Source organism: Perca fluviatilis, chromosome 14 (genome assembly GCF_010015445.1).
Source record: "Perca fluviatilis chromosome 14, GENO_Pfluv_1.0, whole genome shotgun sequence".
Lineage (NCBI taxonomy): Eukaryota > Metazoa > Chordata > Actinopteri > Perciformes > Percidae > Perca > Perca fluviatilis.
In genome coordinates, this window is record NC_053125.1 from 13,206,355 (window position 1) to 13,218,983 (window position 12,629).

The 12,629-nt window shown below is 40.7% G+C and overlaps 1 protein-coding gene across 1 annotated transcript in view; it reads left to right on the forward strand.

Annotated features, from left to right (window-relative positions):
- kcnip4a (potassium voltage-gated channel interacting protein 4a) overlaps positions 1-12,629 on the forward strand; it is a 149,927-nt gene that overhangs the window by 7,534 nt on the left and 129,764 nt on the right. The window contains exons 2-3 of the mRNA XM_039823207.1: positions 8,510-8,665; positions 9,510-9,658. Of these exons, the coding sequence (XP_039679141.1) occupies positions 9,523-9,658 (136 nt within the window). The 5' untranslated portion in view covers positions 8,510-8,665; positions 9,510-9,522. The remainder of the gene's footprint in view (positions 1-8,509; positions 8,666-9,509; positions 9,659-12,629) is intronic.

Consider the following 12,629-nt stretch of genomic DNA (forward strand, 5'->3'; position numbering starts at 1 on the left):
TTTTTATTTTCTTCTCTATAACTGGCTGCTACATTGGCCGTAATGCCACAATAATGTCAATATAACAAGCGGAAGAGAGAGCAAGTGTGAGACAGCGCAGGGAAACGTGAACTGATGGACTGGCCGCACTATTCATTTTCATTATGCTGAGTTGCCTTCTCCCAAGAGCTTTGCCAATTACCCATTTAAAAAGTGCTGAACCCTAATTTGTGCAATAATTAATACTGGTGCAAAATTGAAGCACGATAATGAACAAATGCTCTGATTGACACATAATTGTATCAACAAGATTGTTAGGTGAAGTATCGCAGCCCGTTTTTCATCATCCTGTGTGGCCTTTCGATTGGCCTTCGCAACTGAAGCTGTTGATACTTGTAATTTGAATAAACCAGTTGCATTCTGGGGCTGCAGCACTCCTTACATAGAACCAGACTAGGAGAGAAACTTATCTTAGTGTAAGGTTATATAAAGAAGTTATAGACCCCTTTCCCTCTGTTAATCTGACACTGATCTTGTCTTTCTCAAGGCTAGCATGTGCTCCCTCCTATCGGATTACCCGGGCCAAGAGGTGAACAGCCACCGTTTCCGCAAGGACGCCATTATGAAGCTCTCAGGTTTCAAAAAGAAAATGGATCCAGGAAATGATAGATACTGAGACTTCGCCAAGATGCAGCCTAAATCTCCAGTCTTTAAATACTGCATTGCAGTTTATTTAATCCGCAGGGCTGTTTCCCCTCATGCATTCTGCTAATTTTAGCTGCCACTTTGGAGGACAGCGTCACTGTGGGTGTGTGAGAAATTGGGAAGTCTGTGTGTCTGTTGTCTGGCCTGCTGTGACTACCAACTGACCTATGGCTAAAACTGGACCATAGGGTTTCTGACCACCATGACATTGGAGCTGGGAAGGAAAGATGGCATTGAAAGCAGAGGCTCATTTTGTGTGTGTGTGTGTGTGTGTGTGTGTGTGTGTGTGTGTGTGTGTGTGTGTGTGTGTGTGTGTGTGTGTGTGTGTGTGTGTGTGTGTGTGTGTGTGTGTGTGTGTGTGTGTGTGTGTGTGTGTGTGTGTGTGTGTGTGTGTGGCAATAGTTTTGTTTCCCGTCTTTGTTTTGGAACACTGTATTTATATATTTATTTCAACAAGACAGTACTACAAAACAGACAAAAAAGACTGACAGAACGATCTGTGTATTTCAAGTGAAGAAGTTATTATTGCAAACGCCTCATGCTAAAGAGTGTAATTGTAGCATGTGACCTATTTATATAGCCTGCATGTCAATAGCAATACACAGGAGTATACTACAAGAAAAATGTGTGCATCATGGCAAAGAATAAATGCATACACACTCATACATACAACAGAGCAAAGGTTTTCCTTCTATCTAGAAATTATAAATATAGGAGGGACATATTTAGCTTCTTTCCACTTCTTTCATCCTACCTTAGCTTCCTATCATACACAGTAATTAAAACAGGCAGATGCCCATGTACAGTAGATTCCATTACAACCTCTGACAATGATTACATGTAGGGCTAAATTAATGTAATTTCCAAAAGATTTAACATATAGGATGCTCCAATCGATTGCTATACCCCTGAGCATTACCATTACACTCGATTAGTAAAGGCATGGTAAGCTCTACTTACTTATGTGGTGGAGATGACTCAAAAAAATGAAAGAGCTGAATTCATGTTATGTTGCTGATGCTGCTGGGCAGCAACCTTCTTTGCTACGGGTAATGGCTTCTGTAATGAGCTATTGCGTTATCCTTGCAAGGTTTTATGGAAATGTAGGGCTTGGTTCAAATGAGGCTGTTGTCTTTAATGTGTGTCTTCCATCATTTTATACTGAGACAGCAGGGTTGTTAATATTCATTAAGCTTTTCCAAAATCACCTGCAAAACTGAGACAAAAAGGCTAGAGTCCCAGGAGGCCTAAAGAGACGGAAAATACATGTATCAGAAGTTCTGCCAGACTGCATTGTTGTTTGACTGGTTCTGAATCTGACTGCATTGAACCTCTGTTAATGAAATTACAAGTTTTGCATGGTGGCACCCTGGAACATAGGTTAAACAGCAAGCAGGGTGTCCCCCCGGTGTATTGCAAGCCTGGTGGCCCACCGGGGCTAGGTTGCCCCCCATCAGGCCTAGGCCACTGGTAATTATTTTTTACTGTATTTTTAAGACGCTTTTTAAACTACAGTTACAGTGGGGCGGCTTGGTTGGAAACGTAGATGTAGTCAATATTTTCAAATCTCCAGTTAGATTTTGGCACTGACTTAATGTAGGCCATATGGAATATGTCTTAGAGCTTTTAAATTCTCAATTTCGCGATTCCATCCGGGAATCTTTTATCACAGAAACTATTGGGCTCTACATTAATGCTTCCATCAGGCTGTGACGCCGGACCCTCGTTGGAAAAAAAAAAAGTCACTCGCCACCAGGCTGTACAACTTTTCTGGGGTAAACACTGGCAAGTATGTTAAGATTGTTTCTCTGTGCAGTTGTTTTTTTCACATAGAACCAGACTGGTTAAAATTATCTTAACTGACTTTATATTTGTCATAAGTGCTAACGTTAGGCTCAAAGTGAAAAACAACGGCAGAGAGAAACAGACTTATTTGCAGTTTGGGAGTTCCGGGTGAACTTGTGAAAACCGTCGCCGTAGATGTACAGAACTGCAGTCAAGCAGTCGGAGTGTGCACGGAGATGAGGGGCTTTTCACATACTGTGTCGTTGTCAATGTGTTTGAGAGAGGGAGAGCGGGGCAATCGATGCGCTGCTCGCTGCTCTACAGTGAAATAAAATGTTACCCATTTTAAATAGTAGAAAAAAGGTAGAAAATCAATTGTGGTCAATGGCGATATTGTGGTGGGCCACCACAAATAAATCAATGTATGGGAAACACTGCTTTGCTTACGTGTGCATGATGAAATAATGCGTGCAATGTGAAGTTGTTTTCAGCAGCATTTCTTTATATATATATATATTTTTTTCTTGATGAACAGCATCCGTGCAAACCAAAACAGTTCTAATCTCAACCATCTCTTACCCAAGAATAGAACTTAGAGGTCCTAACTGTTTTTACAATGCATATCAGCAAATGGCTTCTGACTTAATCATTAGATGCCTTTTTAATAGAGAAACAATTAAGATCCACAAGCACACTTAAATCAGTATCACAACACCTAAAAGTCAATATTCAATACTCCCTTTGTTGCATTTTTTAACTCTGTTGTACCTCAGCTGGTGTTGATCACTAAAATGTTAGAAGCAGGCTTGCCTGCCAACAGTTGTATCGTCACTTCAGGATGGGTTTAAGAATTATAATCTGTTTTGTGCTGTGTGTCTTGCTGCTCCTGCCTCAAATGCCACTTCAAACAAGCTTTCCATCAACCTTGAACAACAACAACTCTACCAAACTTCACCAAAGCTCGCTAAGATGCCTATTGTACATAGATGCCTTGGTCTCTTTCATTGGTGTATGATTGGTTGGTGGTATCTGTTCCCTGTGACCCTGCCTGTGTATATACTGGCTGCTAATTTATGTGTGTATGCTGCTGCCATTTATCTGTGTGTGGAAGGTGAACTGGTATCGATTGTAAATTACTTTCCTAGTCGCTCGGCATAATTTTCTTTTGGTTGTTTGCCACTGCGACTCTGTGGTGAAATATAACTCCTCTTGGAGTATTATTTTTTTAAAATTTTTTTTTTTTTTTTTTTTTTTGTTTTTTGTTTTTGGATGAGTGGATGACAACAAGGTTATTACCCGTCCCTACGCACAGTAGTCTTCCAATGCAGTTTTTGGAGGGGAAATTTAGTATTGATGAACTTGGTGTATGTTTTCAGGGAGTGGCAAGGTCAGAGCCTTGATGCCAAATACTTGCTCTCTACTTATACATTAATATAAAATACAATATGATACAACTCTAAATTAGGGCTGCAACTAACGATTATTTTAATAATCGATTTAATCTGTCGATTATTTTTTCGATTAATCGATGAATCGGATAAAAAAAACAAAAAAGCATTAATTTACATCAACTCAATACATACATACTTGTTGTTTAAGTTAATAGTTGTGTAAAGGTAAGTAACCCAAATAGCAGATACAGAGAAGACACAGAGACAGACAGACACAAACACACACACACACACACACACACACTTATTCATTAAATTATTACCATCATTGTAGTAAGTGCAAGTTAAGTTCATTTATACACCACACACTAATATATTTGTCAACAATAACTGATATGGGACAAAGAACAGAATATATATGACAACAGATGGAAAAATTAATGGGCCAAAAAAGGCGGGTGAATAAAAACGTGTCTTTAGTCTTGCAAACTATACCACCCCTGCTTTATTACTGTTATTAACGAGCTAACGCTAGCTTGTCATGCTAGTCAGCTGGATAACGAGTGAACACCAGCACCACAAGAGCTACTGGAGGGACGGTACGTTCCTCACTTCAAAACGGAACAGAAGTAGGATAGTGTGGTGACTTTACCGTGCTGTTGAACTCCCTTCCTCCCTGTCAAGGACTCCAATGTTTACGTTTTAGGTGCTGACTCATCACCGTGGTGCGCCCGTGCCATGCCGTGTCGCTTGTGCTTATCTTGCAATTAACACGTTTTTGATGTATTTAGTGTGAAATGCTCCCACACCTTGGATGACTTAGGTCGTACTGATTTCTCTGCCTCCGCAGTGTGTTTCCGAACAACGTTACGGGTCTCTCCGGTCTCTCTCCGGTCTCTCTCCGTATTTCCTCTACCCCCGCTATGCTCTTTTTCTTTTCTTTCGCTCCGCACTGCGCCGCTCCACGCCGCTCTGCGCTGCTTCTCTCTGCGCTCAACTAAATAAATTTTTTATCTCCGCGACTGAGTGGTGTAATAGTTGCGCGACACAACGAATCGATAATGAAATTCGTTGCCAACTTTTTTAGTAATCGAATTTTATCGATTTTATCGATTCGTTGTTGCAGCCCTACTCTAAATCCCTTCCACATGAGCTGGCTGTCTGAATTGATTTCAGAATACATTAGGCTGCAGCTAATTGTTTCTGACGTAATCGATAGGTGTCTGTATTAGTGCGTGAGGAATCATATGTCTCAAACCACTAACGGCAGAGGTGCAGCAGCTAATGTATGTGGATTGTATTTCAGCAATTTGTCATGGATGGGCTTGAGCTGGACAGATAATCGTAACTGAGAGTGATTGGATGGGAAGACTTATTCAACGCCCAACAACATTCAGATTTGCATTCTGTTTAAATGGTTTTGAGTTTTGTGCTGCAACGTCGCTTCAATAAATGTAAAACTAAACTATAGGGTGTTAGAAAAAACTTCAACTTACCATGTTCCTTTACCTGACATCTAAAGAGGCTGTGTAACTTGTAACAAAAATAGTCAGTCAAATCAGCTCCATACAGTTACATTAACTGTATGTATTACTACAGTACAGTAAATACAATTAAAACACACGCTCATGGAAGACTTGGGTTCCGTGTGATGTTCCTAATATCAAGGTCAAGGAGTCTTTATTATCCCCGAGGGGCAATTCGTTTTGCAGCAAATAAAGTGCAACATAAACAACACATAAGCCATACAGACAACAGACACTATCGATGGAGGACACAAGTAAATACATACTACACCGAAATCCACATCTCACATTGAATTATTAACAAAACCTATAGCAGCAGGAACAAAAGAGTTTTTGTGTCTGTTTGTCCTGCATTTCGGCAGACAGAATCTGCAGCCAGTCGGCAACAACATGAAGTAGCTGTTCAGGGGGTGGCTTATATCGGCCAGGGCCTTCTTCAGGGTCCTTGTCTCATATAGAGATTTTAAGTCAGTCAGAGTTCTGGGAAATTTTTCCACACACTTTAATGTTGGAGTATACCTGGCCTTGAACCTATTTTACTGGCATTTCTGGTATTATTTTACTTAGTTGATTAATTAAAGGTCCCATGGCATGAAAATTTCACTTTATGAGTTTTTTTAACATTAATATGAGTTCCCCCAGCCTGCCATGGTCCCCAATTGGCTTGAAATGGCGATAGGTGTAAACCGAGCCCTGGGTGTCCTGTTCTGCCTTTGAGAAAATGAAAGCTCAGATGAGCTGTTCTGGAATCTTGCTCCTTATGAGGTCATAACAAGCGAGGTTACCTCCCCTTTCTCTGCTTTGCCCGCCAAGAGAATTTGGCCAACCCATGAGAGAGAGACATCATGGCTTTCAAACGAGAAAAGTGGCAGTTGGTCAAGGCCACACCCCCACCCTCCACCTTGCCCCTCCCTCTCTCCTCCTCAATAGCTACAGACACAGAAATGGCATGTTCTGAGGAAAGCTCATTGTGGGACTGGCTCTAGTGGCTGTAATTCTGCACCAAGGCTGAATTTCGGGAAAGAGACTTCAGATACAGTATTAGGGGACCACTAAGGTCTATATAAAAGCATCCAAAGAGCACCATATCATCGGACCTTTAAGTTCTAATGCATTAGGCCTATTATTTGGAAATTGGATAGTACAGAGCTCTTCCAGATACATTCCACCTGCACTAATTGATTTTTTTTTTTGGCCACTTGAGGAAAACGTAACTAGCTGTAAAGACTACACATCCACATGCAGCATATGGAGTAAGATGAGCATTCATTTGATGAATTTAAGTACAATATTCACTCTTCTTTTAGCTGTGATCTGGTCTCTATCTGGGTCTTTCTTTTCTGCTATAGTAAATGCTCCACTATGTTCAGCAGTTTCTCGCCAACTTTGTCTGTCTTTCTGTTTAGTGCTGGACAAGTAGTGTACATTGGGTTTTTCAGAGATTTTAGCTGAAAACGGCTGCATCTGGAGAGTACATGGCAATGACATTAAACCAAAACATTGTGCTGAAATGACGGGAACTGCAAAGTTGGGTGATAATTCGCTGCGGGTCCGTTACGATGAGTGAACCCTTTCACAAACATGGAGTCGTTCAGTTGATTCTTATTATCAAAATATTGATTGTAGCATAAACTCTTGGGCATCCTGGGGTTGACTCAAAAGTCCACTGTACCCACTATTGAAGTTGATCAGTAATTGACTGAGTGGTCCTGAATATCAATAAGCTGCAACGGCTTCTTGAATAGAAATTATTCAAAATATTGGGGACAAAGTATTCAAGCTCTCCCCCCTTAGGATGTGGACATACCTCAGGATGTGCTCACCTAACAAGTGTCACCACAGAATGCATATCGCACCATAACACTGTGACCAATCTGTTCGCTCGTTTCGATCAGGCGCGCGTCTCGGCCTGCTGGGAAAGGATGGCTCTATTCCCACCTCTGTGTCCAGGGCCCCCCTTTGTCTTTTCAGGTACAGTACAGGCCTTGCTCATCTCAGGGGATGCAATTAGATTTAGCTATGCTTTCTCCCATAAAGCATAGACCTCTATCACTGCACAACAACTAATGTTATGCACATTAAAATGTAAGCTTAAGCCCATTTGGCTGTAGACCAGGGACAAGTCATTTACATAGGATTGTATGTAAATTAATGACACTGTATGTCGTAGCATAAATGAAAGAATTGCTTTGAGCAGTCCTGACAAAAATTCCACTGCCAATGTATTCTGGAAGACATTAAAACTGTGGTAGTAAATTCAGGGTAGGAAAGTCTACGCTATAATGGCTGTGGTATGCATCATCTTCTACCAAACACCTACAAGAACAGAGTTTTGAAAGGAGTTCAAAAATACATAAATATGCCCTCCAGTTAGACTGATCTGCCACAGAATTTTTATCAGTAATATCTAGTCTATGTCGACGACGTGTCATTTAAGGACTGTTCCGGTTCCACCGGAGGGGTGGGTGTGTGTGTGTGTGTGTGTGTGTGTGTGTGTGTGTGTGTGTGTGTGTGTGTGGGCATTCTAAAATCCATTCCATTTGGGGGGGAAATCCTCCGAGCTCTGATCGTTAATAACATTTTATTAATCTTTTTATTTTTTTTATTTTCATCACACACTCGACAGCCATTTTAATTGCAGAGATCGCCTCCCTACGAGCTTGGTCGGTGGGGAGGATGGGCGCTTTCACCCAGGAGAGCGGGGATCGTGTCCCGCGTGTCATGTTTCCGTTCCACGTTTCTTCTTTTCCTAAACCCAACCCACGTGTGACGTTTTCCTAAACCCAACCGTAGCCTCGTGATAACACGCCACGTGGCTTTAGAAAGTGGCGTGTATGTTTATGCTGTGAAGTTGCAGACTGCCGTCCGCTGTATACAGCGTAGACATACACGCGGATAGCTCAAATCGATAGGTTTGTGTGTTGATGGCTTTCATGCTTTTAAAGAGGCTCAAGGAGCACGGTCAAAGGGATCTACCGTAAATGCAGAGCCACCAGCATCTTTGACTATCCCCCTTCCTCTGATACTTGAATAAAAACACACACATGGTCCTCTAACTTGAAGCACAATCCATAGTGTCTTCCAGCAGTGCTCTCTCACTTATTCACCCTCTCTGCTTCACAGAGCGGTCCTTGCTCATCCGCCTCATCCTCCTCCTCCCACTCCCTTTCACACTCTGTTGATCAGCTCAGGAAAGGGAAAGTGCTTGTGTGAAACCTGAGGATCACTTGCAGCCTGAGGAAGCAGAGAGAGCGTGCACATTGTGTTTTATCCTGCAAGGTAAGATTCTGCTCAGAGGAACAATTGAAAGCAGTTAGCCCTCGCACTGGACCTCAAATTCGGTGCACTGAAGGATATAAATTTGCCATCTGAGAGCAAACCAAAAGCCCTGCTGTCAGAGCAGCTGATGATCTGTTGAGGTTTGAAACTTTTGCTCTTGAAATGGAACCTTCTGGGGGGAGGGAGGGGGGGGGGGGCTCTTTTAATCGTAGAGCTAAATGAGGTAGAGTATCACTAGGTTATGTTTCATTTAGTAATGTCATAAAAGTTTGCTTTTAATCTAGACTGGTTGTATGGAGACAATCAGGATGTTTGCTGGTTTAATCAGATTGTAGGCGATCATTGCAATTTACTTGGTATATTTGCTTTTAATACCACTAGTCCTGAAATAGCTGGAAAAATGTCCTCCTTGAAACAGCCCATGGACACATAAAACAAGCATTAGCTGGCTCCAAAAGGGCACGCTGAAATGTCTTGCATTTTATTATGGCCATACATACCTGGGGGCAAAAACATAGAAAATTAGCATAGGTTCTCAGGTGTATTGCCTTAAACTTGGCTTGCTTTGTTGTGCCTGCTGCAGTGGCTGTATTTGTGTGTTTGAATGTTTACTAAAGGCTGGTAAGGGTTTGTCATTTGAATTATGAGGCTAATAATAAATAATAATAATAAATCATAAATCTAATAATAAATAAATCACCTCTGTTTACAATTTAGAATTATATTTACTGTTAACCTGCAGTCCTTTTAGAAGTACCCAAATAATTAGGCCTGTATCTGTACAGAATTTACTTAAGATACCTCCTTTCAAATAATGCTATAAACGCACTATATTTAAAAATAGAGAAGTTCCAGCCATGTGTACACCAACCAAGAGGACCGAGTGGAGGGAGGACCTGCAGAATTTCCGTAAAGACGGCTTCTCCAAGAAAGTACTGCTCAACTGCTGCCTGGTGCGACGCATCATCACCTGGACCTCCCCAAAACAAAAAGGTACAAAAAACACTGATCTATGGCTACAGATAGCAGCTATGCTGTCAGGCCTGTCATGAATTATCACATACTCCTAGCATTATTTATCACAGAATGCATGACAAAAACAAGTGGAAAATGGCACACACCACACTCAATAAGCAAACAACAAGTTACCCAAACAAGAGAAAGCTGTTACCAAAACTGGAGAACTAAGTCCTGGAAATATAAGTACAGTGTGCACTTAAAAGACTGTTTGTTTAAAAAAAATAATAATAAAAGAATCTAATTACACTTTTGAGATTGGATTTAACAGTAACACTATACACTTATCAACTGTACTGTTACCCGGAGTTCTGACTTGAAAAAGCACCCGAATCCAGAATGTACTCGATGTCCAAAAACCGCTCAGGTTGTCAACAGCATTGAAAACACATAATGTGGGATTGCTCGGTTATCTTTTCACTTTTATTGGAACACCAGAATTTAGGATATTCCTGAAGTGAATGATCAGAACGGATTGTACCAAGAGTCACGCTAGACAGCTCCAGTAAATTAACTCTATTTAAATCTAGATCAGTATTGCTTACTGCTTGGGTTATATATTCACAAAGGCCATATAGCCTTTTAAAATAGGATTTATAGCTACATTTTCTTGCCACTGGGACAGGCAACATATCAGGCAGGAAAATACAGAGGGGAAACACTTGGCTGTCTTTGGCCAAGGCCTGTACGTCACATTTAGATACATCAGAGCTATTAAGCCCCCCTTTCCTCAAATAAGGAAATTATTTAAATTCATTTTTGTCCTAAAAGAACCTTATTGTGAATTGCAGATTTGAGAACTTGATTTGATGTTGAAAAGAAGCATGTCTAATGGCCTTTTTTGTGAAATGATTTGTTATTCAATTTGGTATTTATGCACAAACTGTAGGTACAGACGTGTTTTGGATCATGAAAATGGGAAGGATCTTTAATTTGTCTTTTTCTATATTGCTTAGTGATGTATGCACTTCATTTTTCTTCAGTTTTTTGTTATATCTTGACTGTTTATTTGGCTGCAGTAAAAGTTAGGAGACTGCAGTTTCTTTCCTCATCTACTTTGATTGTTGCTATTTATTAGTGACACTTGCTCAGTTGCCATTATTGTTTTATAGCTCGGTGATATGTCGAGCATTACCATAAAATCTGGAGCTTTTTGTAATTGGCAGGTGTTCTGCATTGGTGTGGCTTGTCAGATAAATGGCTTGTGTTTTGGGTATGATTTAGGATGCTATTCAACAATCATGGATGTCGCCGTAGGGACTAAATAACATCTGCAGTGAAGATTTTTCTGCAGGGGAAAAACAACAACAGAAGGACTCTAAAACAGCTGCTTTTCATGAATAAGAGAAGTGAGATTATGCATATTCACCTTTTCTTAGAGAAAGAGAACTTTTCTCATTTGGTATTGATTAGATTGGTGTCAAGGGGCAGGTGCTGTTTCTAGATCACATAATCAGTGTAGTCTCTTCTCGTACTTTGGCCTCTCCCCGTTTATGTGAGTGTTAGCTTGTGCATGTGCACCTGCACAGTTATCATTTGAATATATCCTCCTCATAACGTGCGAGCTGGGGGCCACAGCTGGAGCCACACCGGGACCCAGGTGTTTCTGTGAGACACATTTGAATTAGACACAGCATTTGTTTCAACTTTCAATCCTTTCTCTGTTTCATTAGAATGCAGCCTTCATCCCAGGGCAGGCGGCAATTTTTTTAAACCACCTTAGGTTTTTGCTCGAGTTGGCTAAACAGGAACACAGTGGTACTAAGAAACGTTTTACAATAACATCTCAGCAATGGAGTTTCCTATTTTTATTTAACTTTGAACATTCACTTGCCAATCTGCTGAGCACTGCTGTCACTTTTGGATTTTTCTTTTTCTGATGTCTGAATGTAATGCAGACATCAAGAAAACCATGAATTAGAGAGCACACATTTACACGGTAATAATAATATAACTGCTACATTGGATTTGAAGCCTGCATTCCTACAGTAGCATATGTTTGTCCGTAGGTGTCCTCGTCATCAGCTGGCGTTACACACACTTGTAATATTATTCCCTGTCTTGCCCAGAATATCCTCGCAGCTTGCTATCACACTATAAACCTGCCAGTTTGGTTCCTTTCGGATGTTGGAGCAGTCTCCAGAAAATGAGCATGCTCACTAAAGCAGGTAATTCTAGAAATGCATAAGCCTCATGTTGTTTCCACGGGACAGGCTTCTGCTCTGAGAGAACATGTTAGAATTTCCTGCTGTCTCTATGAGGGAAATAATGCATACAGTACTGTATGTATGTCCCACAATGTAAACAGTTGATCATTTGTTGTAAGTGTTGTAACACAAAATACGCTTTTACTCAATGTGGGGGTCTAAAGCACCACTTTACTGTATCATACTGTTACATTTTTAAGTTGAGCTTTATTTTCAATGTATTTAAATGATATGGCAATTTCAAACTTTATTTTTGTAGACACCTTTCTGGTAGAAATCCATCGCTGTACCTCATGTGTACTGCCAGGAGAGGGCAGCAAGCTACAGAATATATATGTTTGCTGCATTCAGAGCAGTTTATCAGCAGTGCCTTTGAATGATGTACAAATGTGTCAATTTGAATGTCAAATAATTTAAAGTCGATCATTTTATTTGGTTATGACAATATTACATAGTACATATCACTGAACATGTCTATATAATTTGCTGCAGCAGGGTCTGAATTACACCAAAAGAACAACACTAAGCCTGTAGACCGATTTTTAAAAATGACAACGTAAATGCTGCTGCAGTTGTTAACAGCCCACCCACCCCCCTCCCAACGAATACATCACGTGTCCTCTTAACACTTAGGTAGTGATACTGTCATAAATTCTGTGAATGTCTGCACTGCAGTAGTAATTCAGTGGCCCTAAATGCACTCACTATAGCTTTGATATTTCTCTTTGCCACAATACTAA